The following is a 27,662-nucleotide window of genomic DNA, read 5'->3' on the forward strand; positions in this document are numbered from 1 at the left end:
TAACGTTATCGCGCCCCAGAACGCACAGCACTGCACGACTCGTGTATTTTTTTTAGTTTACTGTTTTGTGTCTGTTGATTTTCATTCCTAAATTAATTTGATTAAGATTAAGACAAACGTAAGTGACGTATATGGATCCGAATTTTCTATTTTCTATTTTAATTTATCAAATATGTAATGTAATTAGACAAAAGGCGTGGCCCTAGGCCTATACAGTATTATGTCTAGCTAGCTAGCCTAGGCTACCTAGGCTAGGGACTGGCATATGTTTTTCAATTTATCTTTCTGCATTTGAATAGTGTTCAGTTTGAAAGAGTATATAATCGTAAGCATTTTAAACTTTAAATCAACAAAATTGATTGAGTATTTCGAAAGTTATGAATAAAATAAGGTGTAAAAATTTGGCACCATCACTATCCTTTGTTTACATAGGAATCCCCACCCCGCGTTTGTGACCTTGTACACAAATAGTCACTGGGTGAAAATACTACTAAAACACATATAAATACATTTTATGAACATATTTTTAATTAGAAAGTTGATGGTGATAAATATATATTTGCATAGTACCACATTTTGTTTGGAAATTGTGTCAAAATCACAAAAATAAGATAGAAAGTACTTATTTTATGTTTACCCTCTCCCCGGACTGCGCGAATGTCCCGGAGGAATACCCCCACCTCAGCCAGGCTGTGTGATGACGTCATCAGGCACTTCGCGGCCTAGAATTGCTTACTCACCTAGCATCAGGTGATTAAAAACCTTTTGTGATCCAATATAGGTGATATTTATGTAAAACCAAAGGCGTACACTGTTAAAATATAAATATATCTAAAATATATAAGCAAAATCCCAAAATATTAGGCATGTTTTCGATTTTTTCTGATTTTACTAACATTTCGAGCCCAAAATAAAATGTCATCGCGAAGACATGTGGGCAAAGAAATTTCAAATTTTTCATCGGAATTTTCCGGAAAAGATCGTACAGTCATTCGTTTTTTCTGAATAGCCAATCAGAGTTCGTAAATTCATGCGCAAGTTGACCCCTTTTTAACAGGTTAAGGGTCACACTTGTCTATTCCCTAAAGATGTCTGCTGCCCTCTAGCGGTTTTGCTAGTCGCTACCTAGGCCCTTAGGCCCAAAAAAGGCTAGCCTAGGCCTGGGCTAGGCTGTTCCGTTTTTAGTACAGTCTAGTAGGAAGGACCATGGCGCGGCGCAAAGCCAAAACGATCGGTCATTCTAATCTACACCCGGTATTTCCCGGTAAGGTTTTATAATATAAAATTATGTCAATTACATGTTATTAACATTCTCTAGTTAGTGGTAAATGTAACTTATATATATTTTTTGTTCCAAAAACAAGTTAAAATCGGTAAAAAAATAATAAAAATAACTTTTCATTCGGCACATACAATACGTCAATAAACAACCACAGAGACTGAGAGGGCAGTCTTTAGTTTTGAAATAAACCTAATCAATATTTTGACTTAAATTAACTAATTTTGATTTTTTTTTTAAATATATAAAACATAATGAAAAATAAAGGCTGATAATTAAATTAGCTTAGTTTATTTTAGGCCTAGCTAGAGGACGTCAAAAGATTTAAATTGGTTTTCATGCCATTGTATTTTATCAGTAAAATTACTACTATTAATAACTATTTTTATTTTTGTAGATTTGAAATGGCTTCTGCACAACCAGAGCAACGTCGTAAGATTGTTGGTTTTTACCATGCATTTGCTGACTTAATGGCAGGAGCTGTAGGTCAGTTATTTTAACGCAATTTTAGTTCATTTTGAATTCATACAAATTCATTTTCAGCTCTTAATATAATTTAAGCATCGAGGAATTACTGCTTAAGCTCTGTCTACACTATAAAACCAGTTTAGAAAAACAAAATGTGATGCGCCTAAATATGGTAGTGATATGCCCAAATATAGTAGTGGTATGAAATCATCATGTCCATATATGGTCACATCACATTTTGTTGTCACATAAAGTTTGATAATGTAGACAGAGCTTAAAACATATCAATTAACTGATAAATCTTCAAGCAAGATATTTATTTAAATTGCATTCTATACAAAAAAAGCTTTTTGAAATTTGATTTAAATGAAACCTAAGTATAATTTTGTTATCCACAGGTGGTGTTGTGTGTGCATATGTAGGCCAGCCATTTGATACAATCAAAGTTAAAATGCAGACTTATCCACATCTGTACAAAAATAGTTTATTTTGTCTGAAACAGACTTTAAACAAAGAAGGTATACCAGGAATCTATAGAGGGAGTCTGCCAGCATGCGCTGCGGTCGTTGGCGAGACGTCTGTAGTCTTCATGTGCTATGGACTTTGTCAAAAAGCAATTTGTAGTCTTTTTCGTGTTGATAAACCGGAAAATTTAACCACTTTTCAAAATTCTTGTGCTGGTGGAACAGCGGCCTTTTTTTCTTCTATTGTTTTATGTCCGACAGAACTGGTTAAATGCCGGGTACAAGCTATGCAGGAAGCGTATGGAAATGAACTGGGATCTGTTAAAAAAGTGTAGGTCAAAGGTTAACATTGCATCATACTTTTGCTCTTCAGTCTTGCCTCATTTGTGCAGCACTTACTTTTTAGTTAATATAGATTAAAAATGTACAGTATAGTAAATCATTCTCACTCCTGAGGACGATCAAAGCATATTGATCGAAACGTTGAGAAACTCAACAGTTCTTTTCAGAACTAATATATGTGATGTACCGCAAACTTTAAATCAACAGTAAATATTATTTAAATAAGTACTGTAACTTAATGATACTGGTATTCAAACATTGTTTTATTGTAGTGGTCCATGGCAAGTAACAAAAAATTTGATAAAAGCTGACGGTATAGGAGGACTGTTTCAAGGCCTGACAAGTACATGGCTGAGAGAAATGCCAGGCTTCTTTATCCTCTTTGGGGTTTATGAATTTTGTAGGCAACGAATAGCACCAGCTGGTGTAGCAAAAGAAGACATTGGTAGGTTTACTGGTAGCATTGTAAATGATAAAAGTCTATCATCATCATTCATAATGTGACATATTTTTAAAATTTGAAATATTGCTCACGCTTTGTTTACCATCACTATGTGTTACAACCAATAACTTATTGTGTGTGTATTTTGCAGGACCAGTACCTACATTGATATGTGGTGGTATAGCTGGTACAGCACTGTGGACTCTTATCTATCCAATTGATGTTATTAAATCTAGAATCCAAGTCCAATCAATGGTTGGCGCAATGCCAGGCTTTGGAGCTACGTTCATTAAAGTACTCAAAACTGAAGGTAAGTTGTGCAATACTTTTATTTTTAATTGAATCATATTCAACATTTGACATCCGTTCGATGTCCGTTCCATAAAAGTAAATAGAGAGAGCAGTATGGCATAATGGTAATGTGATATTGGACTCGTCTTTTGAGACATAAAGCCGGCCATAAGACATAAAGACATAAAGAACTTAATAAAGGTACATTGAGAAATCCTCATTGCCTCTTAACAAAAGAAGTTAGGACCATAAGAAATGCATTTTGCAGTCCATGTTAGAGTAGTGTATAATCTCAAAATAGTATTAATATTAAAATGAATGATCTATGTATTTGTTAATTTCAGGTCTTCCAGCATTTACAAGCGGTTTGATTCCGTGTGTGTTGAGGGCCTTCCCTGCAAATGCTGCAATGTTTATCACGTTTGAATGGACCAAGAATCATCTACGTGCCATTGGTCCTCAGTAATTATCATTTTAACTCTCTAGTTACTAAGGAATCTTTTGGTTAGTGATGACATGTCAGGTCATGTTAATTCATGCATTAAATTAGGACACCCTATTCCTAGACACAGTTTTGTTGATTTCTAGGTTTTAGGATGATTACCAAAGACACATTGCATATCTAAGCCCTAGGTCGTTGGCCATCTCAAATCAAACGCTCTTTCTGATTGTTGACACTTACAGTATATCTAAATTTAGGCTTCTTAGAACCATCAATACTGTATTTAATATTTATTTGGTTGATTGATATTAATTTTGCTGTTAGTAGAGGTTTGATTTAATTAATTTTTTTTTTACTTTATTTATATTTTTTATTTATTTATTTATTTATTTGTGCACTGTAGTAATATTAATAAATTATGAAGTAATGTAAAAATATTTATATTACTATAGTAATCAAAGTTTTTAGGTATAAATAAATAATTGTAAAATATAAATCTACAGGGTAAATCATGAAATGTAATTAATTTTAAAAAGAAATATACTGTACTACACATACTGTATATATATTACAAAATAATGTAAATATATTTATATTACTATGGTAATCCCAGTTTATAGGTAAGAGATAAATCATTTTAAAATAAAAATTGCAAACCTACTTGGTGAATCATTGAAATGTAATGAGAAAAAAAAAGAAATATATTAGCCTATTGTTGGCTGTAAGATTTAGAAATAGCTGAGTGTGAATAGCTGAGTGTGAATAGCTGAGTGTGGAGGCGGAGGGAGAGAGGCATCGCCTAAACATGGAAAAATAAACTGCTGAACTCATAATATTTTATCCTTTGCATTGTATAAGGTAAATTAAAGGATCTTTCACACAGGCTTCAGTTCTGGTTCGCGCATATCAAGAAGCATGATTGGTCCATAGCCGCGTGGAGCATCTTCACATTCGGATGCCATTATTTGCCAGAGTCGGACTCCAGAAGGAGGTTTGAAAGATGTTTTAATAAATAACATAAATAGTACTAAACTCTGTATCTTAACTTTTATCCTGTGATAATAGCAATTAAATATTTTTTCATAAACACTGTGTATAGTATTTGTAATCTGTACTTTCAAATTATAAATAATGGTGATGATGATTTAAAAAAATGATGGTTACACCAGTGATAATAATGATGAGTGATGATGTTGTTTCTGCTGACTTCACTATACAAGATTAATTCTGCCTATTTACCAACATTCTTGGAGTAGTTTCTAGTAACAAACCACGTCAACATTTCTACTGCTGTTTTACTGGATTAATCTGCCTATTTACCTACATTCTTGGAGTAGTTTCTAGTAACAAACCATGTCAACATTTCTACTGCTGTTTTACTGGATTAATTCTGCCTATTTACCAACATTCTTGGAGTAGTTTCTAGTAACAAACCACGTCAACATTTCTACTGCTGTTTTACTGGATTAATCTGCCTATTTACCTACATTCTTGGAGTAGTTTCTAGTAACAAACCATGTCAACATTTCTACTGCTGTTTTACTGGATTAATTCTGCCTATTTACCAACATTCTTGGAGTAGTTTCTAGTAACAAACCACGTCAACATTTCTACTGCTGTTTTACTGGATTAATTCTGCCTTTTTACCAACATTCTTGGAGTAGTTTCTAGTAACAAACCACGTCAACATTTCTACTGCTGTTTTACTGGATTAATTCTGCCTATTTACCAACATTCTTGGAGTAGTTTCTAGTAACAAACCACGTCAACATTTCTACTGCTGTTTTACTGGATTAATTCTGCCTATTTACCAACATTCTTGAAGTAGTTTCTAGTAACAAACCACGTCAACATTTCTACTGCTGTTTTACTGGATTAATTCTGCCTTTTTACCAACATTCTTGGAGTAGTTTCTAGTAACAAACCACGTCAACATTTCTAATGCTGTTTTACTGGATTAATTCTGCCTATTTACCTACATTCTTGGAGTAGTTTCTAGTAACAAACCACGTCAACATTTCTACTGCTGTTTTACTGGATTAATTCTGCCTATTTACCAACATTCTTGGTAGTTTCTAGTAACAAACCACGTCAACATTTCTACTGCTGTTTTACTGGATTAATTCTGCCTATTTACCAACATTCTTGGAGTAGTTTCTAGTAACAAACCATGTAAACATTTCTACTGCTGTTTTACTGGATTAATTCTGCCTTTTTACCAATATTCTTTGAGTAGTTTCTAGTAACAAACCATGTCAACATTTCTACTGCTGTTTTACTGGATTAATTCTGCCTATTTACCAACATTCTTGGAGTAGTTTCTAGTAACAAACCACGTCAACATTTCTACTGCTCAGTTTTACTGGATTAATTCTGCCTATTTACCAACATTCTTGGAGTAGTTTCTAGTAACAAACCATCAACATTTCTACTGCTGTTTTACTGGACTAATTCTGCCTATTTACCAACATTCTTGGAGTAGTTTCTAGTAACAAACCACGTCAACATTTCTACTGCTGTTTTACTGTAGTAACTACATTTCTTACTGCAGTAACATATGATTTTAATGAAAAATGCTTTCTTAATAAACATTTTGAAGCTCAACAACTGCAGTAGAATAATTGTAAACAGTGCCCCTAACAAAAATTCAAAATTAAAACAAAACGATCAGTGTTTATATGATTCTAAAGACCATGTTGCTAAAGATAGAATTATTGGTTTTTTTGTATTGCTTTACAATAATATGAGCTTTCAATGAAACTTTATGAACTTTGACCGTACATCATGATTACATGTGAACTTTGTTATTTAGTTTAAATATTAGACATGATAACCAGTTTACTTTACAACTACAGTACTTAGTCTTGAGTATGGTAACTCCAGGCACGGGACGTGCTTTATTTTAAGTACTTGCCTGCTTCCTGTTACTTATTTGTAAGGTAGATACTTAATTTTCTTGTGTACAATTGTTTTTTTAATTACAATCTATTATTCATTTCCTACAGTAGAATTTCCCCTTTGGGACATCCATATTAAATGACAGGACTTCCCTTTCAAGGAAACATATTCCCTTGAAATTAACGAGGAGGTTTTAACCAAGTCCCTGTTTTAACTCTCTAAAGACCAACCATTATTCAGGGTGGGGGGGGGGGGACTTAAGGGATACTTAAGGTGTCTCCCTTATATTAATCCACTAAATTTGTTTATTGAGATCAACTGATAAATACAGCAGTATACAACTTTATTTAGCCATGTGTGTTTAGTAAATTATTGTCATTTTTACGATTAATTGAAAATCTATCTCTAGTGTTTGTAATTATATATAGGCTGTATAGGCCTATCTATCATCTTTTCTACATAGTGGGATGAACATTAGCATATTATTATAGATTAATCTGCATTTATTGTTCATCTGTACAATATCATAGCATTCACCATGAGTTATGAAAGATTTGAAGATGACGATGAGGAAGACATTCCACAAATAGCAGTCACTTTTTCAAATGACCTGTCTAATGGAACCGATGCAGTGCATTTACAAGGGATTGGTGATGCACAAAGCAATTCTAGCGCTGTCTTGCAGCTGTCAGACCACCAGGAAACACTAAATGGGATTCAACCAACGAAAGAACTTACAACAATAAAGTAATATATTTTATCTTATAATAATCATTTATATAGACATTTTTTAAGGTGTTGGTTGGAATTCCCTACCAATTTCAATCTATGTGCCAATTTATTCGAAAACTACACTTTGAAGGTGTTGATGATTCTATTGTGTTGCGGAATTCTCTACCAATTTCTAATTTAGCCAATTCTAAGATCAAGATGAAGACTTTTCTTCCAACGAGCTTTTTCGTTTATTTAACAATCTTGCCATTTCTTGCTTTACTTCAATGATTGAGAGACTCATTATTATGCTGGACCTATATAACTATAATTTATATTATAATTATTGTGCCGTCTGGTATTGTAACCCCTCATACTTGTCGAACTTTGTACATTTTATTTTCACAGAAAAGCCAGGCTAAAAGCAAAGTGGTTTACGGAGCATCTATATGTCAGGTAACATGTAATTTATAGATTGTTGTAATCTTTCTAATTATTAAGATTAACACACAGACTTCCTTTAAAACGATAATTAAATGGAATAACCAAAGTTTTTCTTAATAATTCGATTGTGAAATTTGTTTAAAACAATGTTTAATTTGACAGACTTTTTGGCGTGTTTCTGGTTATTTTCGATATTATTATCGTGATTGTTGATATAATAGAAGACCCGGTAAAAGGACCGTATCTTACAACATATGACATCATATCTCTCACTATACTCAGCTACTTTATAATGGAACTGTCCTTACGTATGTTTGCTAAAGGGTGAGAACATTATTAATATCCATCATTATTTATCAAAAATTTGACGGTGCCCATATATGGACATGATAATGTCATATCACTACCATATTTGGGCATATCACTACCATATTTGTGTGTAAACAGAACTTAAGAAGACCCTTAAATCTTTATCATATCATCATCAACAACATTATAATCATCATTTCTTCATTACACATATTATAACCAGAATTAATGTTTGTTATATTCATTTTTTATTCTGTACATTCAATGTATATTTTGTTTTGTTTTAGAAAGAAATTTTTCTACAGCACTATCGATTTAATTGATACATTTATTGTATTTTTAACGGGTTCAGTTACTATTGTCTATGTATCTGTTGATTTCTCTGGAGATGTGGGCCAGTATTACAAGTATGTAGACATATTTGTTTGATTTAATTACCCTTTTTTCAGAAAATAACTTCTGTATTATTTATTACACAAAAAAAACAAGAACGATGTAACTATACTGATCACACTAAAATATAATTTTCTTTCATTTATCGTACAATCTAGTATTGTTTTTATATTTGTATTACACTTTGTTTAATGAGGGTGACTTAAAACAGCCGAGGCTGGGACAGGGACGATATAAATAATGAGGGTGACTTAAAACAGCCGAGGCTGGGACAGGGACGATATAAATAATGAGGGTGACTTAAAACAGCCGAGGCTGGGACAGGGACGATATAAATAATGAGGGTGACTTAAAACAGCCGAGGCTGGGACAGGGACGATATAAATAATGAGGGTGACTTAAAACAGCCGAGGCTGGGACAGGGACGATATAAATAATGAGGGTGACTTAAAACAGCCGAGGCTGGGACAGGGACGATATAAATAATGAGGGTGACTTAAAACAGCTGAGGCTGGGACAGGGACGATATAAATAATGAGGGTGACTTAAAACAGCTGAGGCTGGGACAGGGACGATATAAATAATGAGGGTGACTTAAAACAGCTGAGGCTGGGACAGGGACGATATAAATAATGAGGGTGACTTAAAACAGCTGAGGCTGGGACAGGGACGATATAAATAATGAGGGTGACTTAAAACAGCTGAGGCTGGGACAGGGACGATATAAATAATGAGGGTGACTTAAAACAGCTGAGGCTGGGACAGGGACGATATAAATAATGAGGGTGACTTAAAACAGCTGAGGCTGGGACAGGGACGATATAAATAATGAGGGTGACTTAAAACAGCTGAGGCTGTGACAGGGACGATATAAATAATGAGGGTGACTTAAAACAGCTGAGGCTGGGACAGGGACGATATAAATAATGAGGGTGACTTAAAACAGCTGAGGCTGGGACAGGGACGATATAAATAATGTTATAGTAGTATTCAAATTAACTTGTGAGAATACGATGTTTCGTGAGATATGCTTTATTGGTTGGTGACTTCATTAGCATATTTTAATATTTCTCCCTCAATATTATATAAATGTAATGTTACTTTGGTGTGTTTTTTCAGATTAGTGGTAGTGTGTCGTCTGATGAGGGTCTTCTTGTTCGTACGTCTTTTAACTGAAAGAGATCATGTCAACAAGGCTTCAAGACGAATGGTGAATTGAACTTCTTGTTTTATAATAAGACAATAAACTGACCATTCAATCATATAACAGATGAGAACTCTTAGTTAACAACAAAAAACAACGTATGATTGTTGGAGAGACTCACACACACATACCGGTGACAGCGTTCTTAATGCGTTTGTCTCTCCTCGGCTCCATCTTCTACTTTTATATTTTATATTTCTATGTTTTGTAAAGTTTATCATGTCTATTGCCAAAATGATTAAATACTTTACTGTTATGCCTAATTGTTTACTGATATATGCAAAATATTTATCTCATTTGCCTTGTAATTAATGTCTTTAGGTTTCGGAAAACAAAAGAAGGTATCGTGAAGAAGGATTTGACCTGGATCTAACATACATAACAGGTTTGGCGATTATAGATTGCTTACATGTTAACACAATGTGTACACAGCAGCTTGAATCTTAACTTTTATGATTGAAATGTTTAAACTATGGGTTTATTTTCTCAATAGAGCATCACATTCTCGGAAATGTTGTATCAATGTTTATTGTTGGATGTATACACCCTAAAATGTTCTGTTTCAGATCGTATTATAGCTACATCATTCCCATCATCTGGTAAACAAAAATTGTACAGAAATTCTATCAAAGAAGTTTCCAAGTTTTTAGAATTCAAACACTGCAACCATTACAAAGTCTACAATCTTTGCAGTAAGTTACATTATTATTTGTATATGGGTTACCGGTACTTAACTTAAGAATACTTACTTAAGAATATAAATTGGAAATGAAGGGGACTTTTTACAACAGCGCAGATCCTATCCTTTGATAACTTGTGTGTATAGTAGCAACTTACTTACTATGATTGTACCATACATTACCTGCCACCTATAACACATGAGATATTACATGGTGGTTGATGAATGCTTTTTGCAATGAAAATGACGTAGGCAATAGGCATATATATTATGTTTTATATTGGACGCTTTCAACCATTTGTAACCAAATTATATCAAAACATTTAGATGATTTAGAAGAACGTCTAAGTTTATTACACCATAATGTAACAATTATCACTTATATTTATGTTTTAGGTGAGAAACATTACGATGAATCTTATTTCCAATTTCGAGTTCAACGAGTCATGATAGATGATCATAATGTGCCACATCTAGTGTGAGTTGGACCCTTTACTGATTAAGTCAACTAATTGTCTAAATTTGTTCTTTTCTTCCTAAAACTCATCTTTATCGCATTTCAATATGATGATAAATTGTGCATACATGTGAATGTGAATGAATATGTTGAATATTTGGTTTCAGAGAACTACAGAAGTTCACTGCTAATGCCAAAGAATGGATTGAAAAAGACCCAAAGAATGTAATTGTGGTGCATTGTAAAGGTGGAAAAGGTACGTTTTTAAGTTTCTAGCGTTCGTTATTGTTGTTTAGTAATAACTAGTATAGCAAGTACCGGTACTTCAATAAGGTAAGTAAGAACATATAAGCACTTAAGCAAGTAAAGTAATTGTATCTTTTCATTTATCCTCCTAAAACTAATATTGTTTTTTTTAATAGGACGGACTGGTACATGTATAAGTTGTTGGCTGTTGGAATCGGCTGAATTTAAAACAGCAAAGGTAAGACATATTTTAACTTTGTCAAATAAAAGTATATTAATTTATTTATAAACTATACACGTATTTTAACACTTATATTAGAATAAATTAATTATTCATTATTACGTTTTCAAATTTCATATTCAAGTGATGTTTTATTTTGATTTTTAGGAAGCGCTGGACCATTTTGGAAATCGTAGAACAGATTACGATGTTGGGAGTAAATTTCAAGGTGTACAAACACCCAGTCAAGTAAGTACTGGAATTTAAGTATTTCAAGTAAACACTTAAGTAAGTTAGTAAGTACCCAAGTACGTCAATTAAGTACCAAGTACTTAAGTAAGAACAACTGTACAAAATTAAGTAAGTTAGTTTGCATTGTACAATTGTTGGTAGTAGTTCTTACAATGTGTATTTGTTGTTACCACAGGCTCGGTATGTTGGTTATTATGAAATGGTTAAATACACGCACAATGGTATGATTCCTAACTCGTCCACATTCAAGATAGAGTCCATCCAAGTACAGTCTTTACAGGGTTCGTACTTTTATTTATATTTTTCTTATCACTTCATGAAAAGAAACGTTCTGTAGACACAAAATCATTTCAATAAACAATTATGTAATTCATACATCTTGTTTTACTAGGATTTGGTGCAGGTAATGGCAGTGATCTAAGTTTGGAGGTAATGTGTAGCGGTAAAACAATATTAAAATCTGTGTTTGCTAAAAATCTCAACTGCACGGTAAGTGATCACCTAATGCGACATCAAGTTATCTTTACTTTCTTTAAACCGGTACTTTATTATTTTAAATATGTTTGTTAGATAAAACCTCTTTATTACCTCTTTGTATTATCAGGCAATCTACGATGCAGGCAAAGACAACATCACAGCAAATCTCATCAACTGTCCTCCTTTCAAGGGAGATATCAAAATACGTTTTACTTCATCTCATAAGGCAAGTCAGAGAATTCTATCGAATTCATGCAATTTCTTTTAATGTGCCCAAATATGGTAGTGATATGCTAAAATATAGTTGTATGACATCATCATGTACATAATTATTTGGGCATATCACATTATTATGTCAAATAATAAAGTTTGAGGCAGAGCTTGAGGCCTACACGTCTAGTCAACTGAATTATCATACTAACAGATTGCGCCGTTTATCATCTCTGGTTTTTCTTTTTCCAGAAGGTGCCAAAGGCCTATGATCATTGTGCTTTCTTCTTCTGGTTTCACACAGCTTTCATTAAAAACGACAGGTAAAAAAGTGTTCTAGTTACTGCTTGTAATCCAGTACTTAATTTTAATTTAAAAAAAATCTACTTCTTCTTTTGTCTTGTCTATAGCCTTTTCCTGACAAGAGACGAGCTGGATAATCCTCACAAAGATGAACAGTTTAATGTGTTCAACAAGAATTTTGCGGTTCATGTAAAACTTACGCAAAACTGTTAAACTACCGTACTCTGTTAATACTGCTGGCTCGCAGTTGCAATGATATTTTGATACTTACGATTACATTAATCGATAGAGTTATTATCTGAGCACTAAGTGGGACAAACTAGACAAAGTGAAGAGGATCAGGAGTGAATCATCTAACCTTTCGGACACTGTCCAGATATTAAGATTCCAGTTAATAATTAATTAATAATTTAATATTTATGAAGAACCAAGTTGTATTGTATTCTTGGGAAAGTATTGAAAGGATCGTTGAAGTCTAGCATGCATTGCCCATCGTAAATATTAGCTCCCTTCCCAGCCTACTTCAGAAAATATTTACTGCAGAATGCATGCTTAATTCAAATGAGTATAGCAGCTTATAAACAAATTGTAAAATATTAAATTTCAGACAGAATCATTAATTTGTTGTACTTTCTGAAATGAGTAGGCCTAATGTGTGATGCCAAACTACATAATGCACCGAGTAGGCCTACGGATGACAATAATAATGTTAATATAGCGCATTCCACAAACAATATCGTCTCATTTGTTTAAAACTGTGAAATTTAACACAGATGGGAAATGATGATTGATTATTGAATTGAATTTGTGTGCTACAGCCAGCCCTCAAATTTCACTCGCAAAGTAGCTATTTGTCGTATTCGTTGAGTACTTTTTGTATTCGAATTGTAAATTTGTGCTCAACAGAAAGTCATTCGAATAGAAAACGTTGACAACGAAAGCTTTTTCGTTAAGAACAATCTCCACGCTCAAAATCATTAGGCGCAGGAGCCCCGGATAGCGTTACGAAGTCGTTAACTCTGTCAGCCCATGGTCAACCCAACTAATGTGTTTTTCCCAAGGACAAGTTATCAATAACTAAACTTTGTCACCACCCATAAGTGTGCTGTTCATTTCCTATTGACCAATGAACACCAATGTAACTGGACCTGAGTTTCTTGCTATTCGACCTTGGGTGCAAATTATACAATTAATTGATGTTAAGGCCACTGACTACTCTTTTCTGTATAGAAACACTGAATTGACTGAATAATAAGAAAACCCTACAATAATTTCTACTACTACTTGATATGGTGTTATACAAGAACTATATTAAAAGAATTGAATGTATGGAGACTGAAAAGTTAAACGTTATAACTTATGTAAAACATCACTTAGATGATATCTATCAGATATATCATTTTCTAAAAATTGTTTCATTAGTTAGAATCATGGAGTTACTCCATGGTTAGAATAGATCACGGAAAACCAATACCAATAGTAATACTGATCTGGACTCGGAAATTCAAAATGTAGCAGGCAACGTTTCACCAATGAAAACTTTCAAGACAAACAAAGTATCATAATTATCATGATATCCATTTTTATTTAATAACGATAAATGGATATAAATATTTCGTCTTTTTTGTTATTTTGTGATGGAAAATATATTGAGTGAACATTGGCACTGAGCTTAAATGTTCCCCGTCCCCTTAATGTCCGCTTTATAGGAGTGTCCCCTCAGTAAAGATTTGCTGTTTTTCCCCTTAATAATAAATTATGATGTCCATCTTATCCTCTCAATTTTAATGTGCTACACCCGATAATAGAATACACATCTAGCTCGTGTGTACTTAAAGAACCTAGTACATCTTTCGAGACGAGTGGAGGGTTACCCCGGTGTATTAGTACATCACAGCCACTGATCACCAACTGGGCCCTCTGGGAGACCAGTCTTTGACTGAAGAGGTTACCCAGTATAAATATATATTTCAATTCAATTCAATAGAATAACTGTACAGTAGGCTCCCATTTGATGCAATGTGTTACCCAATGTGCTCAATTTGATTGTGCTACCCAAATCCATGCTATCCATTTGAAATAATTTGCTATCCATTTGAAAGAATGTGCTACCCGATAATCCGTATAGAATAATGTACAGTACAATTAGGGCCCGTTCGGACGGGACTGAAACTACCGTGTACTTCCAACTGTGAGGTCGCGTGTGGCAATTAACTTACGCCTCTGGCTATAAAAAATTAGAAAACCATCTGGTTGAAAAATCCACCAACTTTACTGGTTATTTCAATCCCATTCCAATTACACGCTGCCTCGGGGTATAATTAATCAAGCGTTAACGGGGTCATGTCAAATCGCGACCTCAAATAAGCTTTCTGATTGTTTAACAATTATTGTTTAAAATGTTCTTTTTCGTTAATGCGAATGTATATCTATTGTTTTGTAAAATTATATATAAATAATCAACTCGTTGGTTTTTTTCCGGTGACAAACTTGCGAATCGGTGGCTTATAATGTACATGTAACGGCAGGGAGTTCTGTATTGTGGTAGCCTGGTGTCTGTGAATTACCACATCAACCGTTCGGCTCGCACGATAAGAGGGGTACAGTGCGTGTTAAATGGAATTTTTACAACAATGGTTCGGCTCGCACGATGAATACACGTGGTGATTTTTACAAGAGGGGTACAGTGCGTGTACAATTGAATTTTCACAACAATAGTTCGGCTCGCACGATAAATACACGTGGTGATTTTTACAAGAGGGGTACAGTGCGTGTACATTAAATGGAATTTCCACAACAATAGTTCGGCTCGCACGATAAATACACGTGGTCAACAAACAACATACGTTAGCAGGATTTTCGATCATTATTTATTTAAAAAGTAAATTGTATTCGATGTATTATAAATATATAGGTCTGGTTGTCGATTGAAAAATAATAATTGAACGATTCGCGCGCGAAACGACATGCAATATCCAGTTGAATTTGTCAACACGCCATGTCAATTGATATGGGTCGACGCACAGAGGGCGCTTTTTGACCTAAGAATTCCGATCTTAATTGGTTTCGTGTCAGCTTACCGGTACTTTGTTTATTCGTACGAACGTCGTATGGGTTTTACCCCAAGGGTAAAAACCAAATAAACGTGTATTTCAATCGCCGTACGAACACGGTCTTATATCCATTAGTACTCCGTTAAAGAAGTACTCAACGGAAAAACTGTACTCAACGGTGAAAGTCTAAATCGAATACGACAATTGTTACAATCAGAGTACAAAATGACCAATCGAATATGACCCCAAGCCAAAAAAGTTCCCAATCGAATACCAAAGAAATACACAAGTGAAAACAAAATCGTGGGTCGGTTGTCGACGCACATACGATGGGCTGCTGCCTGTAAGATTAATTTTGATTAATTAATTGAGAATGCTAGCCATAGTTGCCATTTCTGGCATTATTATGCTTTTTGGCATTATTTAGGGGCCCACGGCATCTGGCATAATGCCGCGGCATTATTTAGCCGTTTTTAGCATAATCTGGCATAATTTTGTGTTTTTTGAACAACCAAAAAAATAATATACCACAGAACAAAAATAAAATATTTTGTTTAATCTTGCAATTTAATACCGTACATATCACCTTACACAATATCATATCGTACAAAACAGGTCTGTTCGGGTTTTCCGTACAATAGTTCTTCCATCCTTTTGTTTCGGACTTAAATAGACCAGGGAGTTGTTATTAACAACTCCCTGAATAGACTCTTCGGATAGGAAGGCTGCTCGAAAACTACGTGTGTGCGATATAGGCAGCACAACAAATCCGAAGAGGCTAGCTATTGGCCAATTATGTTGCTCTATTCAGAGACCATGCAGGTTATTGGAGCCCCAGATATAGAGACAATTGAACGAAAACATTATGAAAGGGGTTTTGTTGTTTCAGTTCATAATTATAAGTGGCCGCACCCCTACCCCAACCCTTGAAATGGCAATTTCCAGTAACTAATTAGAAGCTCTAATTTTAAAAAGAATTTCTTCTAGGAGAATTTGTTTTCCAATTTCAAATTATGTTCCATTTGCATCGTCGTAGCAACCCTATTTTTCCAAATGTTCTTCACCTCTCAGCCCCAGTAGTGACCATGTGGGCGAGGTAATTATTTAAAATTAAGTGCCATTTCCGCCCATCGAGCAGCTCTATTTTTCCATTTTTTTTTACCTCACCCCCAACCATGGTGGGGCTGAGGTCATGGAGACACTTAATATATATTTGTATTTCCTATTTTAAATTATAATTGCCATTTTCAAAACTATGATGGGCTAAGATCCTGGAGGTACTAATAAATATATTTTATTTCATAATTGAAATTAAGTGCCATTTCCGGCCATCAAGCAGCTCTATTTTTCCAAATTTGTGTACCTCAGTCCCAACAACCATGGTGGGGCTGAGGTCCTGGAGACACTTAATATATATTTGGATTTCCTATTTTTATAATTGCCATTTTCGAACTATGGTGGGCTAAGACACTAATAAATATATTTTATTTCATATTTTAAATTAAGTGGCATTTCCGGCCATCAGCATTTTTCAAAATTTTCTTATCAACCATGGTGGGGTTGAGGTCCTGGAGACACTTAATATATTAATATATATTTTTATTTCCTATTTTAAATTATAATTGCCATTTTCTAATTATGGTGGGCTAAGATCCTTTCATATTTGAAATTAAGTGCAAAGATCGAGGAGCTCTCATATTTCAGCTAAAAAATTCTAAATTTCCATGGCTGTAACAGGTTTTTTTTGGGGGGGGGGGGGTGGGGGGAGAAGGGTTCGTGGGTTGGTGTTTGTGTCATTTGCAATTACATTTTCGCACCCCAGATATTTTTAGAATTATTAGTTATTACTCACAAAACTAAAAATACAATTTTTGAACGACATAGGGATACAATTTCAATTTCAGTTGGGGTTTTACAAACGTTTATTAGACATACAACCGTTGGTGGCGCTGTTTAGGGCCACATTTTGGGGATCTGGCATTATTTTTCCCAATCTGGCATTATTTGAGACAGGATACGGCATAATTTAAATTTTATCGCTGGCAACGCTGATGCTAGCTCTCAATTATATCTTTCTCAATATATTTATCTGTCTTATAAGTTACAAAAAGTCCTGCTAGTAGAAGGTAGGCCTAGATAAGGCCAATAATAATAATATTAGGTAGGAGGCTAGGCTAGGCTAGGCCTCATGATAGAGGTGGTACTAGGCCTAGGCCTAGCTAGGCTAGGCCTAGGCCTAGCTTCTCTCTGTCATGTCAGACAGGACCGTACCAGCTAAGCTATCTAGAAGACGACGGCCTACTTACTAGGCCTAGTTCGATAGGGAGCCAGGTCTAGGGCAGGACCTTAGCTAGGCATAATCATTATCTTGTAGGTGAGTAAAAACAAAAACCGGTTTGAAATGCGACCGAGTCTGATTACAAGTTTGTCAATGTGCTGCCGGTAGCGCGGTAGTTTATTTTTTTTAAATATTTTTAATAGATAATTGAGGCAATAATGGAAGATTTTTCAAAATTGACTGCAAACGAATTGAGAACGAGGTTGCAAGAAGGTGGGCTTCCTTCAGGACCAATCACAAAAACAACAAGAAAAATATTTGAGGCTAAACTAGCGAAATATTTAAAAGAAAAAGAAAATGTAGGAAATGACCAGAAGTTGGAAGAGGACGCTGAAATTAATAAAGGTGATGGAGATGGTAAAACACAAGAAATAAAAACAAAATCAAAAGCTTCAAGTGGAATTTATTTTGGAATTTGCATTCCTGCCTTAGAACATGATTTCACAGATTCTCAAGGTAAAAATGGCAAATAATAAATGGCAAATTAGAAAAGAATGACACGTGAGAGGTTGGATTGGTTTTTGAATTTATCAGTGGATGAGTGGAGACAGTCTTTATGAATCAATATATGCATATCTGTTCATGATTTGCTGCGTTATATAATAATAATAAGTAGTTACTAAATACCATATTTACTATATTTTATTTGTCAGCTGTCAGGCCTTTAATGTTTGATTTATTGCAGCGGCTGATCATGTTTATGAGGATCGGAGTGAAGTGATGAAAGTACTCAAAAAGAACCCTAATGCCCGATTTAAGGCATTTAAATCGGAAGGAGAAGCCAGAGAGTTTTCAAAATCAAGTCAAGAAATGCCTTCAAGTACCAGTGTGCCTGTCAATCAAGTATGCAAACTTTGGAGAGCAAAAGTTGTTTTTTTTTTGTATTCTGTCTTAAAAGTTATGATTTTTTTTATGTATATTTAAAAAAGACAGATTGCGTAAATATAAATAATCATTTACAAATATAGTTCAAAGACTGATTCTATTTAATTTAATGTTGCAGATTGTTTTGAAAAAAAATGCTTTTTTTCTTATCTTTAATAAGGTGACTTTAGAGAAGAGTAATAACTATAAAACACCTAAGACGATAGATTTAGTTCGTTTAATGAGATCAATTCAGCAGAATGATATGGACAACTTTCATCAACTTGTGTGGACTAATCCAAGATACCTGATTAGCTCAGCTGATACTCCTGTCATCTTGATGGTAAGAAAAAAGAGAAATATTTATTGAAGCGAGTGACGCAATGTGTTGGGCTTTTTAGTCCAGTGATCATCGCATTGCTTGTATCCTTAAGCTTGGTTCCCACTAGAACGTAACGCAACAACGTAAACGCAATGCAAGCGTTTTAACCAATGAAGCGAAGTTATAGACAGTTAGCAATCACAAGCGAATAAGCCATCGCTTGTGATTGGTCAATTCACTTGCGTTACGTCCTTGTGTTGCGTCGCTAGTGGGAACCATGCTTTAGGCAAGATACTCAGTTGACTGAGGTAACAATGTGAAGCTTTGATCATTGAATTAATTTAATGAAATGAAGATTGTATTGAGTGTGTTGGACTTTCAAGTATACGCAAGATACTTCACTTACATTAGCCTCTCTCCACCCAGGTGAACAAATGGGCACAACATTATGCAAGTATGATTCCATACATGTTTGATCAAAAACAATAGCTTTGAGCATGAAGTGTAGAATGACATATTATTTTTAAATATTTGTACCAAGTGTGTACTTTATTGTTTTTTCTAGGCAGGGCCACGCTACAATGCTTTACATATAGCTGCCAAGCACAATGTTCCTTCTATGTGTCGTGAGATACTCAATACCATTGAGAATGATAGGTTTTTAAGTTTAATGTTTGAAAATGACAGTCCAGCCGCTAGAGAAGAAAGAAGCAATTTTATTTTAGATCTTTATCTTAACACACCAGACAAAGGAGTGAGTAAAAAATGAAGCATACATTACTGAAGAAAACACAAATGATACAAATAATAGTACATCATTCTAATTTCTGTTATGATCACACAAAATGGCCGACTGGGTTCATGTTCTATTGAACATAGTGTCTCTATTTTTTTAGTTATTTTGACAATCTTGTCTAATATTTTTTCTAGCAATGTGACACACCTTTACACTTTGCATCCAAATTTGGGCATATCGATGTTGTAGAAGTCCTCACACAGCATCATTTATGTGACCGAGGTGTTCGTAACAAATACGGCAATACTCCAAGGAATGTAAGCTTATTTGTGTTTATTCACTTAGAATTTGGACCTAAAAATATATAAGTTTGTGGCTAAAAATAAAATGATTTCACAGATAACCAGTACAAATTTCTCCTTCAATGGAAAGTGTTACATATTTTTTTAAAATGCTGTTATTTGTGTTTGTTATTTTCAGGTTATTTGTGAAAGGTGTGATGAAAGTAATTTAGAAACTTTACGTCAAACGTCGACAAGAAACATTGCTAGTATTAAAGTGTTGAAATCTAAAATTGATTCACTTTTAGATGGTAAGAATAATTGGATATCCTCTTTGTATAAACCAATAGATGCATTGATTATGTTTAAACAACATAGTATAAAACTAACTCCAAATAATGGTAGGCAAGCCATGATTCAACGTTTCGATCTTTATTTGATCATCATCAGGAATGAAAAATAATTCCAAAGGCAGACAATTATAACTACAGTCTATTCATAAGTATGTAAATGAGATATAAACAATTAGCCATACAGGGTGTTACAAAGAAAATTAAAAAAAAAAAGCGGTAGACACACAAGTAAAAATAACATAAACAATTTTTCCAGAGGCTAGTGTGTCCATCTTTCACATCATACTATCCGTCATGATATTTCTGATTTCCTTCTGTTAGATTACTTCTATGTACCAGTGTTTAGATCAGATGGTAATACCATGCAAGCAGTTGTTGGTGAACCATGGTCTCCTACAACTGGTGATGCGGTGGTATCAATTCACAACACAGCACATGCGAGTCCAATCAGCCCTAGTTTACAAGTGAAGGCATTTGCTGGTCCTATGTCTCCACAAAAGGTACAATATGCTTACAGTTGTATCTCATGAGTTCTTCATAGAATGGGTAATAGAACATAGCATCATGGACCTAGCAGGGATGATGTATTTGAATTCCTGTAGTTTTCATTAACTTGTTTATATACTTGATTAGCTAGCGTGGCCTAACCTCTTATTCACATACTTGATTAGCTAGCGTGGCCTAACCTCTTATTCACATACTTGATTAGCTAGCGTGGCCTAACCTCTTATTCACATACTTGATTAGTTAGCGTGGCCTAACCTCTTATTCACATACTTGATTAGCTAGCGTGGCCTAACCTCTTATTCACATACTTGATTAGCTAGCGTGGCCTAACCTCTTATTCACATACTTGATTAGCTAGCGTGGCCTAACCTCTTATTCGCATACTTGATTAGCTAGCGTGGCCTAACCTCTTATTCACATACTTGATTAGTTAGTGTGGCCTAACCTCTTATTCACATACTTGATTAGTTAGCGTGGCCTAACCTCTTATTCACATACTTGATTAGCTAGCGTGGCCTAACCTCTTATTCACATACTTGATTAGCTAGCGTGGCCTAACCTCTTATTCACATACTTGATTAGCTAGCGTGGCCTAACCTCTTATTCACATACTTGATTAGTTAGCGTGGCCTAACCTCTTATTCACATACTTGATTAGCTAGCGTGGCCTAACCTCTTATTCACATACTTGATTAGCTAGCGTGGCCTAACCTCTTATTCACATACTTGATTAGTTAGTGTGGCCTAAGCTCTTATTCGCATACTTGATTAGCTAGCGTGGCCTAACCTCTTATTCACATACTTGATTAGCTAGCGTGGCCTAACCTCTTATTCACATACTTGATTAGCTAGCGTGGCCTAACCTCTTATTCACATACTTGATTAGTTAGTGTGGCCTAACCTCTTATTCACATACTTGATTAGTTAGTGTGGCCTAACCTCTTATTCGCATACTTGATTAGCTAGCGTGGCCTAACCTCTTATTCACATACTTGATTAGCTAGCGTGGCCTAACCTCTTATTCACATACTTGATTAGTTAGCGTGGCCTAACCTCTTATTCACATACTTGATTAGCTAGCGTGGCCTAACCTCTTATTCACATACTTGATTAGCTAGCGTGGCCTAACCTCTTATTCACATACTTGATTAGTTAGCGTGGCCTAACCTCTTATTCACATACTTGATTAGCTAGCGTGGCCTAACCTCTTATTCACACGTGCATATTACTAATAGGGAAGACCCTATTTACTTTCAAGTAAATCGGATCGTTGGTGTTCTGCTTGCGTCTATAAAATTGATAGTGGATAAAAGCAGCTCTGGCTTATTTGTGTTATTTGACACCTTTTTCCTCTCATAGAGGTATAACATTATTTATTTTACAGGGCCTCCATGATGCTGTTCAAACACAGTACTTTTCAGCACATGGTTTAGTTCTTTTCTTCCACACAGGCGAATTAATTTATTTTCTTTAATTTTTTTAAGGCTTATGAGTTTCATTGTTCATGGAGATCACCAAATAAATCGTACAAATTCAAGTATCAAGAAATCCGGAGAAGTGATGATGAAAAAGGCTTGGAGAGAATAGGCAGGTAAGTATTAAAAGGACACTGATACGTACAACATTCTGTAGGTACCACTCGCTAGAGCATACTTAGAGTGAGAATCAGGGTGCTCGCAGTGAAAACAGTGACAAAAGATTGTGTAGTGTTATTTTGAGAAAAACTACTACTAACTACTACAGTAAAACTACTATTAAGAGGACACAGTAGGGAACTAATGAATGTCCCCTGAATATGGTGTACCCTGAATAGGGTGTCCCTGAATATGGTGTCCCCTGAATAGGGTGTCCCTTGAATAGGGTGTCCCCTGAATAGGGTGTCCCCTGAATATGGTGTCCTCTGAATATGGTGTCCCCTGAATAGGGTGTCCCCTGAATAGGGTGTCCCCTGAATATGGTGTCCCCTGAATAGGGTGTCCCCTGAATAGGGTGTCCCCTGAATAGGGTGTCCCCTGAATAGGGTGTCCCCTGAATAGGGTGTCCCCTGAATATGGTGTCCCCTGAATATGGTGTCCTCTGAATAGGGTGTCCCCTGAATAGGGTGTCCCCTGAATAGGGTGTCCCTTGAATAGGGTGTCCCCTGAATAGGGTGTCCCCTGAATAGGGTGTCCCCTGAATAGGGTGTCCCCTGAATAGGGTGTCCCCTGAATAGGGTGTCCCCTGAATAGGGTGTCCCCTGAATAGGGTGTCCCCTGAATAGGGTGTCCCCTGAATAGGGTGTCCCCGGAATAGGGTGTCCCTTGAATAGGGTGTCCCCTGAATAGGATGTCCCCTGAAGAGGGTGTCCCCTGAATAGGGTGTCCCATAGAAGGACATCTACTGTACAATATATAGAAAAAGTATTTAGTAATCCTAGTGATCAAAATGTTTTTTCTTTCAAATTTGTTTTCTTCAGAAATATAGCACAAAGCATGTCAGTACCCTGGTCTGAATATTGGGAATTTCTGGATAAATTTGCTGATTTTTCAACTGATGAGGGATTACAATTGCTAGAGAATTATTTAAAGCATAGAAACTGTATCAAGACAAGTTGTAGTGGTATGTTATAAGCTGGCTCAACATTTCTCTTTATTTCTGTTACTCCGATACTGTACTTTCACTACTTAATAATAATAATAAATTTGGAATTGATATGTTAATTGATATGTTATTTGATACGATCATTTGTTTGCTTTTGTTTAGATGAATTGATAGGGCAATTTGTTTCACTTTCACTCGATGAAAAAGCTGAATCTCAAAGTGTTACTGGCAATCAGAAAAACATCTCTGCTTATGGTGATTCGGGTATTGCAGAGGAAAGCACTGGAACAATCTCTTTTAAAAGTGAAAATACAGAAGAAACGAAAAGTTTAAAAGAACACGAAGATAATATGCAAAATCTAGAAGATGATAAAATATCAATAAAGCCAGATTGCATTTTAAACAAGGAAATTTCGTTATTTCCAATTTCATTAAAAAGTCAGGAAAATTTTTTTAGAAGGTCGCAACACCATGATGAGATGTTACATAGGAAATACAATGCTGAAAAGAATGAAAGAAAGAAAGATTTAAATACTGCAGCTGCTAGTGACATTCCACATCAGAAACGGTCAAATGACCAGTCAAATGTACAGCCAAATGTACAGCCAAATGTTAGCGAATCATGTGATAATGATTTTGAGCAAATTGAAGATTGCTCTATCGAATGTCAAGAACCAATCCCAAGTATTGACATCTCAACACCGATGGTTAATCGTGGTCAGAAATTCATGTTTATCCAAGGGTAAGAAAAACCTTGATGCGAAGCTTTTACCAAATGCCTAATAAATCTACCCTACAAGGGTAATAAGTAAAGATAGTATGACATTACAAATATTATTTTGCAATATTTAACAAGACAATTAGGTTTGTAGACTAACTATAATATTCAATTTTCTTTGTGTGCTTGGTTCTAGAGTTCACATTTATTTTGTGTCAATTTGAAATTGAATATGAGCTATAATCAAACTTTAATTAAACAAGACTGTAAATTGTTGTAAAACACAATTTACAATTGGAACCATCTACAAGAATCAATATTTTTTGGTGAAGCTTGTGAATTCTTTGTTTAAGAAATTTGGTTATATGTTACCTTTTTAATTAATATAACTCCCAGAATCTTGTGCTGTCGTCAGGGTCAACTATGGGTCTTTATTCTGTTGTCAAGACAGAAAACTAGGTTGTGGTCAACTGTGCTGATAGTAACTATATGCACGGTCATGCTGATATTAATATTAATTGACATGTATGGCTGCTGATAGCCACTTTGCTATTATCATTATGATCCATGTGTTTTTGTTTCCTCATTACTAGTTGTGAACCATCAAAACTGGACATGAATGTGTACTTGGCGTTAGAGCATGTTCATATACCTAGCTCATATCCTCACATCATTGGCTTTAAACAGCTTATAGAAGGCTATTCCATGTCTGACAGGAAAAGGTATGCATACATTTATTTAATAATTTGTAATGTGCTTTGAAATTATATGATAAGTTGCAATAAAATGATTGTATGTATGTACAGTATGTATTACTATAGTACTGAGAACTTGATACAATGTCCTCCATTTGTTATAATAATAGTATAAGGTTATTCTGAATTATCTCAAAAAGAAAGATTATTTTAACTCGGTTTTTTATAATTTTAGTTTAGCTGTTCATGATACAAACATATTATTTACTCCTCCTATTTTGTTTATCAGTTTTATTTCTTTTTTCTTCTCTTAGTTGGAAAACGCCGATACGAGTAAAACAAGATTTGTTGTCTAGGCAACAAAACAGTATTTTAAGTCCTACAATTGGTAAAATGACGTCAGATTCACTTTCGCCTATTTTTAATAAAAGGACAGCAGCAGTTTCAAGCGCATTGTACCTAGATATTAAAGGAAAGTTGTTTGAAAATTAACATTTGTCATCCAAGTTGAACATTTTACTGGATTTTCCATAATTGGTGATAACCATGGTAGAAATACAGTAGAACAGGGGACACTGCCAAAACAGAGTCCACTTAACAGGAGTTTCACAGTAAACTGTCCACTGAAAAGGAATGTTTCCTTACTAAAAGAAGAGGTATTCCCTTACTAAAATAATTAGTTTGAAAGCATACGCAAATATTTTTAAGATTAGCCTCGTAGTGACATTCTCTATCTACTTTTATCCTGCACCATTTTTGAATATGTGCTAAAATAATATATATTTTCATTGTCACATTGTCACAGCCATATTGTCACATTATTATATTGTAACATTGTCACATTATTATATTGTAACATTGTCACATTGTCACAGCATTATATTGTCACATTATTATATTGTCACATTATTATATTGTCACATTGTCACATTATGATATTGTCACATTGTCACATTATATTGTCACATTGTCACATTATTATATTGTCACATTGTCACATTATTATATTGTCACATTGTCACATTATTATATTGTCACATTGTCAAAGCCATATTGTCACATTATTATATTGTCACATTGTCACAGCCATATTGTCACATTGTCACATTATTATATTGTCACATTATTATATTGTCACATTGTCGCATTATTATATTGTCACATTATTATATTGTCACATTGTCACATTATTATATTGTCACATTATTATATTGTCACATTATTATATTGTACTGTTATTATATTGTCACGTTATTATATTGTCACATTATTATATTGTCACATTATTATATTGTCACATTATTATATTGTCACATTATTATATTGTCACATTGTCACATTCATATTTTGTCACATTGTCACATTCATATTTTGTCATATCGCTACATTGTCACAGAGCCTCAACTTGTACCTATATGATGTTAGTTGTGATAACAATATAACATTGTTAGTCTACACGAATATATGAACAATTATTGTATTTTCGCCAACGACTTTTTAAATGTTAAATTTTCAAATAAAACTAACCTAAATGTAAATTTTTGTTTACGTTTACTTTTTTTTAAAACATAAATCTCTTTATTCATCTCATAAAACAAACAAAGCAAGCAAGGAGTAAAACATATTTTTAACGATGAAAGAGACCTCCAGAGTGAAAGGTGGCCCACTAAAAACTAGTTACATTAATTAATATAGCCTAAAAAAATAAATAGATAGATAAATAAATAGACGAATAGACCATTAATGTTTCTTGTATTTTATGACTTACATAAGTTTTAAATAAAGAATTAATTACTTGCTACTATTTTTGTTATACGCGTATTCACCATGTATCTGGAATTAATTGATCGTGTTTCACCGAAAGTATTAATAGATGTAGGCCTACTTCTTTGTAATTAACGTGCCCGATTGACGAACGTTGGATAGTTGTTAACAACACGAACGGAAATTGGTGTTTTGTCAGTATTGTTCGTGTGAACTCAGCGGTATTAATAAACTAGGTGATAGTTTGTGTGAACCTGGCGGCATTAGTATATAGGTGATAATGCAGAATAGTATACTGAATACAGGTTGTTTAAACTTCTTTCAATATTTAGATTGATTAATACGTAGCTGAGAATGTATACTTAAATATCGACTGTTTCTCGTTTTAAATCAAATCAGAAAACAGCGATTCAGGTAAAGACAATACTTCATAAAGAAACAATGAGGTGCCATTCCGTCTGATTTTAATTATAGGTAATGTATGTTTTAGATGTATAAATACTCTATATTACAAAGAATGTTTTCGCTAGACGAATCTATTCAAATATTCCTGGGCTCTGATTTGTCGAGCACTTTTTGACATCACAGATAAAAGTATGAATAGGCATGTCGACAGTTACTTTAAGACACACGTCGTACATTCTACAGTGGACGTTACCAAAAACATTAATATCATGTTCTGTTTTCTGATAACTACTTTGCTGTTTGCTAACGTTAATGCAGGTATGTTTTAAACCTGGTTTGGATTGGGAAGGGGGAAGAAGGAAAGATAGTGGAATTTTGCTTCAGGCGGAAATTATTCAAGATATCGTAAAAAGGATGTGGTGATTTTTTCAAAAGTGTACAGTTTCAGTTTCTTAAATGATTGGTATTTTTATTGTTCATATATCCAGATCGGTAGTCACGATTATGGTTGTTGG

The 27,662-nt window shown here is 34.4% G+C and overlaps 3 protein-coding genes across 6 annotated transcripts; all 3 read left to right on the plus strand.

Moving 5' to 3' along the window:
- The first annotated feature begins 38 nt into the window (after window positions 1-38).
- On the plus strand, window positions 39-4,428 carry LOC140049453 (mitochondrial ornithine transporter 1-like). 2 transcript variants are annotated; one of them, XM_072094338.1, is made up of 6 exons: window positions 39-118; window positions 1,677-1,765; window positions 2,146-2,542; window positions 2,826-2,998; window positions 3,147-3,305; window positions 3,631-4,428. In XM_072094338.1, the coding sequence occupies exons 2-6, from the start codon at window positions 1,684-1,686 to the stop codon at window positions 3,750-3,752; spliced, it is 933 nt and encodes a 310-aa protein (XP_071950439.1). In that variant the 5' UTR covers window positions 39-118; window positions 1,677-1,683; the 3' UTR covers window positions 3,753-4,428. The 2 variants fall into 2 exon arrangements, with proteins under 2 accessions (XP_071950439.1, XP_071950438.1); XM_072094337.1 differs by lacking the exon at window positions 39-118 and adding an exon at window positions 1,133-1,264.
- A 2,803-nt stretch (window positions 4,429-7,231) lies between these two features.
- On the plus strand, window positions 7,232-13,044 carry LOC140049922 (phosphatidylinositol 3,4,5-trisphosphate 3-phosphatase TPTE2-like). Its single transcript, XM_072094875.1, has 16 exons — window positions 7,232-7,302; window positions 7,746-7,793; window positions 7,944-8,105; window positions 8,378-8,497; window positions 9,603-9,693; window positions 10,009-10,072; window positions 10,254-10,379; window positions 10,763-10,844; window positions 10,991-11,079; window positions 11,246-11,307; window positions 11,458-11,538; window positions 11,717-11,822; window positions 11,933-12,030; window positions 12,146-12,244; window positions 12,481-12,551; window positions 12,639-13,044. Exons 1-16 carry the CDS (start codon window positions 7,232-7,234, stop codon window positions 12,742-12,744), a joined length of 1,476 nt encoding a protein of 491 aa, XP_071950976.1. The 3' UTR covers window positions 12,745-13,044.
- A 2,891-nt stretch (window positions 13,045-15,935) lies between these two features.
- On the plus strand, window positions 15,936-26,301 carry LOC140049455 (ankyrin repeat and LEM domain-containing protein 2-like). Of its 3 annotated transcripts, none has more exons than XM_072094339.1 (14): window positions 15,936-15,957; window positions 17,636-17,710; window positions 18,066-18,378; window positions 18,608-18,765; window positions 18,968-19,129; window positions 19,674-19,862; window positions 20,039-20,161; window positions 20,325-20,436; window positions 20,800-20,978; window positions 22,470-22,576; window positions 23,441-23,583; window positions 23,728-24,307; window positions 24,877-25,005; window positions 25,293-26,301. In XM_072094339.1, exons 3-14 carry the CDS (start codon window positions 18,081-18,083, stop codon window positions 25,468-25,470), a joined length of 2,358 nt encoding a protein of 785 aa, XP_071950440.1. In that variant the 5' UTR covers window positions 15,936-15,957; window positions 17,636-17,710; window positions 18,066-18,080; the 3' UTR covers window positions 25,471-26,301. The 3 variants fall into 3 exon arrangements, with proteins under 3 accessions (XP_071950440.1, XP_071950442.1, XP_071950441.1); XM_072094341.1 differs by having other exon boundaries at window positions 18,608-18,753; window positions 19,115-19,129; XM_072094340.1 differs by lacking the exon at window positions 15,936-15,957 and having other exon boundaries at window positions 17,627-17,710.
- The last annotated feature ends 1,361 nt before the right edge of the window (window positions 26,302-27,662 follow it).

Source organism: Antedon mediterranea, chromosome 5 (assembly GCF_964355755.1).
Source record: "Antedon mediterranea chromosome 5, ecAntMedi1.1, whole genome shotgun sequence".
Taxonomy (NCBI): Eukaryota; Metazoa; Echinodermata; class Crinoidea; order Comatulida; family Antedonidae; genus Antedon; species Antedon mediterranea.

What these genes read in the sequence shown, in the direction of transcription:
- LOC140049455 (XM_072094339.1), top strand. Translation starts at nt 18,081, where the DNA reads ATGGAAGATTTTTCAAAATTGACTGCAAACGAATTGAGAACGAGGTTG. An exon ending in TTAACACACCAGACAAAGGA is followed by an intron (nt 19,863 to 20,038) that starts GTGAGTAAAAAA and finishes TATTTTTTCTAG; the next exon opens with CAATGTGACACACCTTTACA. An exon ending in TCCATGTCTGACAGGAAAAG is followed by an intron (nt 25,006 to 25,292) that starts GTATGCATACAT and finishes TTCTTCTCTTAG; the next exon opens with TTGGAAAACGCCGATACGAG.
- LOC140049922 (XM_072094875.1), top strand. Translation starts at nt 7,232, where the DNA reads ATGACCTGTCTAATGGAACCGATGCAGTGCATTTACAAGGGATTGGTG. An exon ending in GGATCTAACATACATAACAG is followed by an intron (nt 10,073 to 10,253) that starts GTTTGGCGATTA and finishes GTTCTGTTTCAG; the next exon opens with ATCGTATTATAGCTACATCA. An exon ending in CTGAATTTAAAACAGCAAAG is followed by an intron (nt 11,308 to 11,457) that starts GTAAGACATATT and finishes TTTGATTTTTAG; the next exon opens with GAAGCGCTGGACCATTTTGG.
- LOC140049453 (XM_072094338.1), top strand. Translation starts at nt 1,684, where the DNA reads ATGGCTTCTGCACAACCAGAGCAACGTCGTAAGATTGTTGGTTTTTAC. An exon ending in CTTAATGGCAGGAGCTGTAG is followed by an intron (nt 1,766 to 2,145) that starts GTCAGTTATTTT and finishes TGTTATCCACAG; the next exon opens with GTGGTGTTGTGTGTGCATAT. An exon ending in CTGGGATCTGTTAAAAAAGT is followed by an intron (nt 2,543 to 2,825) that starts GTAGGTCAAAGG and finishes GTTTTATTGTAG; the next exon opens with TGGTCCATGGCAAGTAACAA.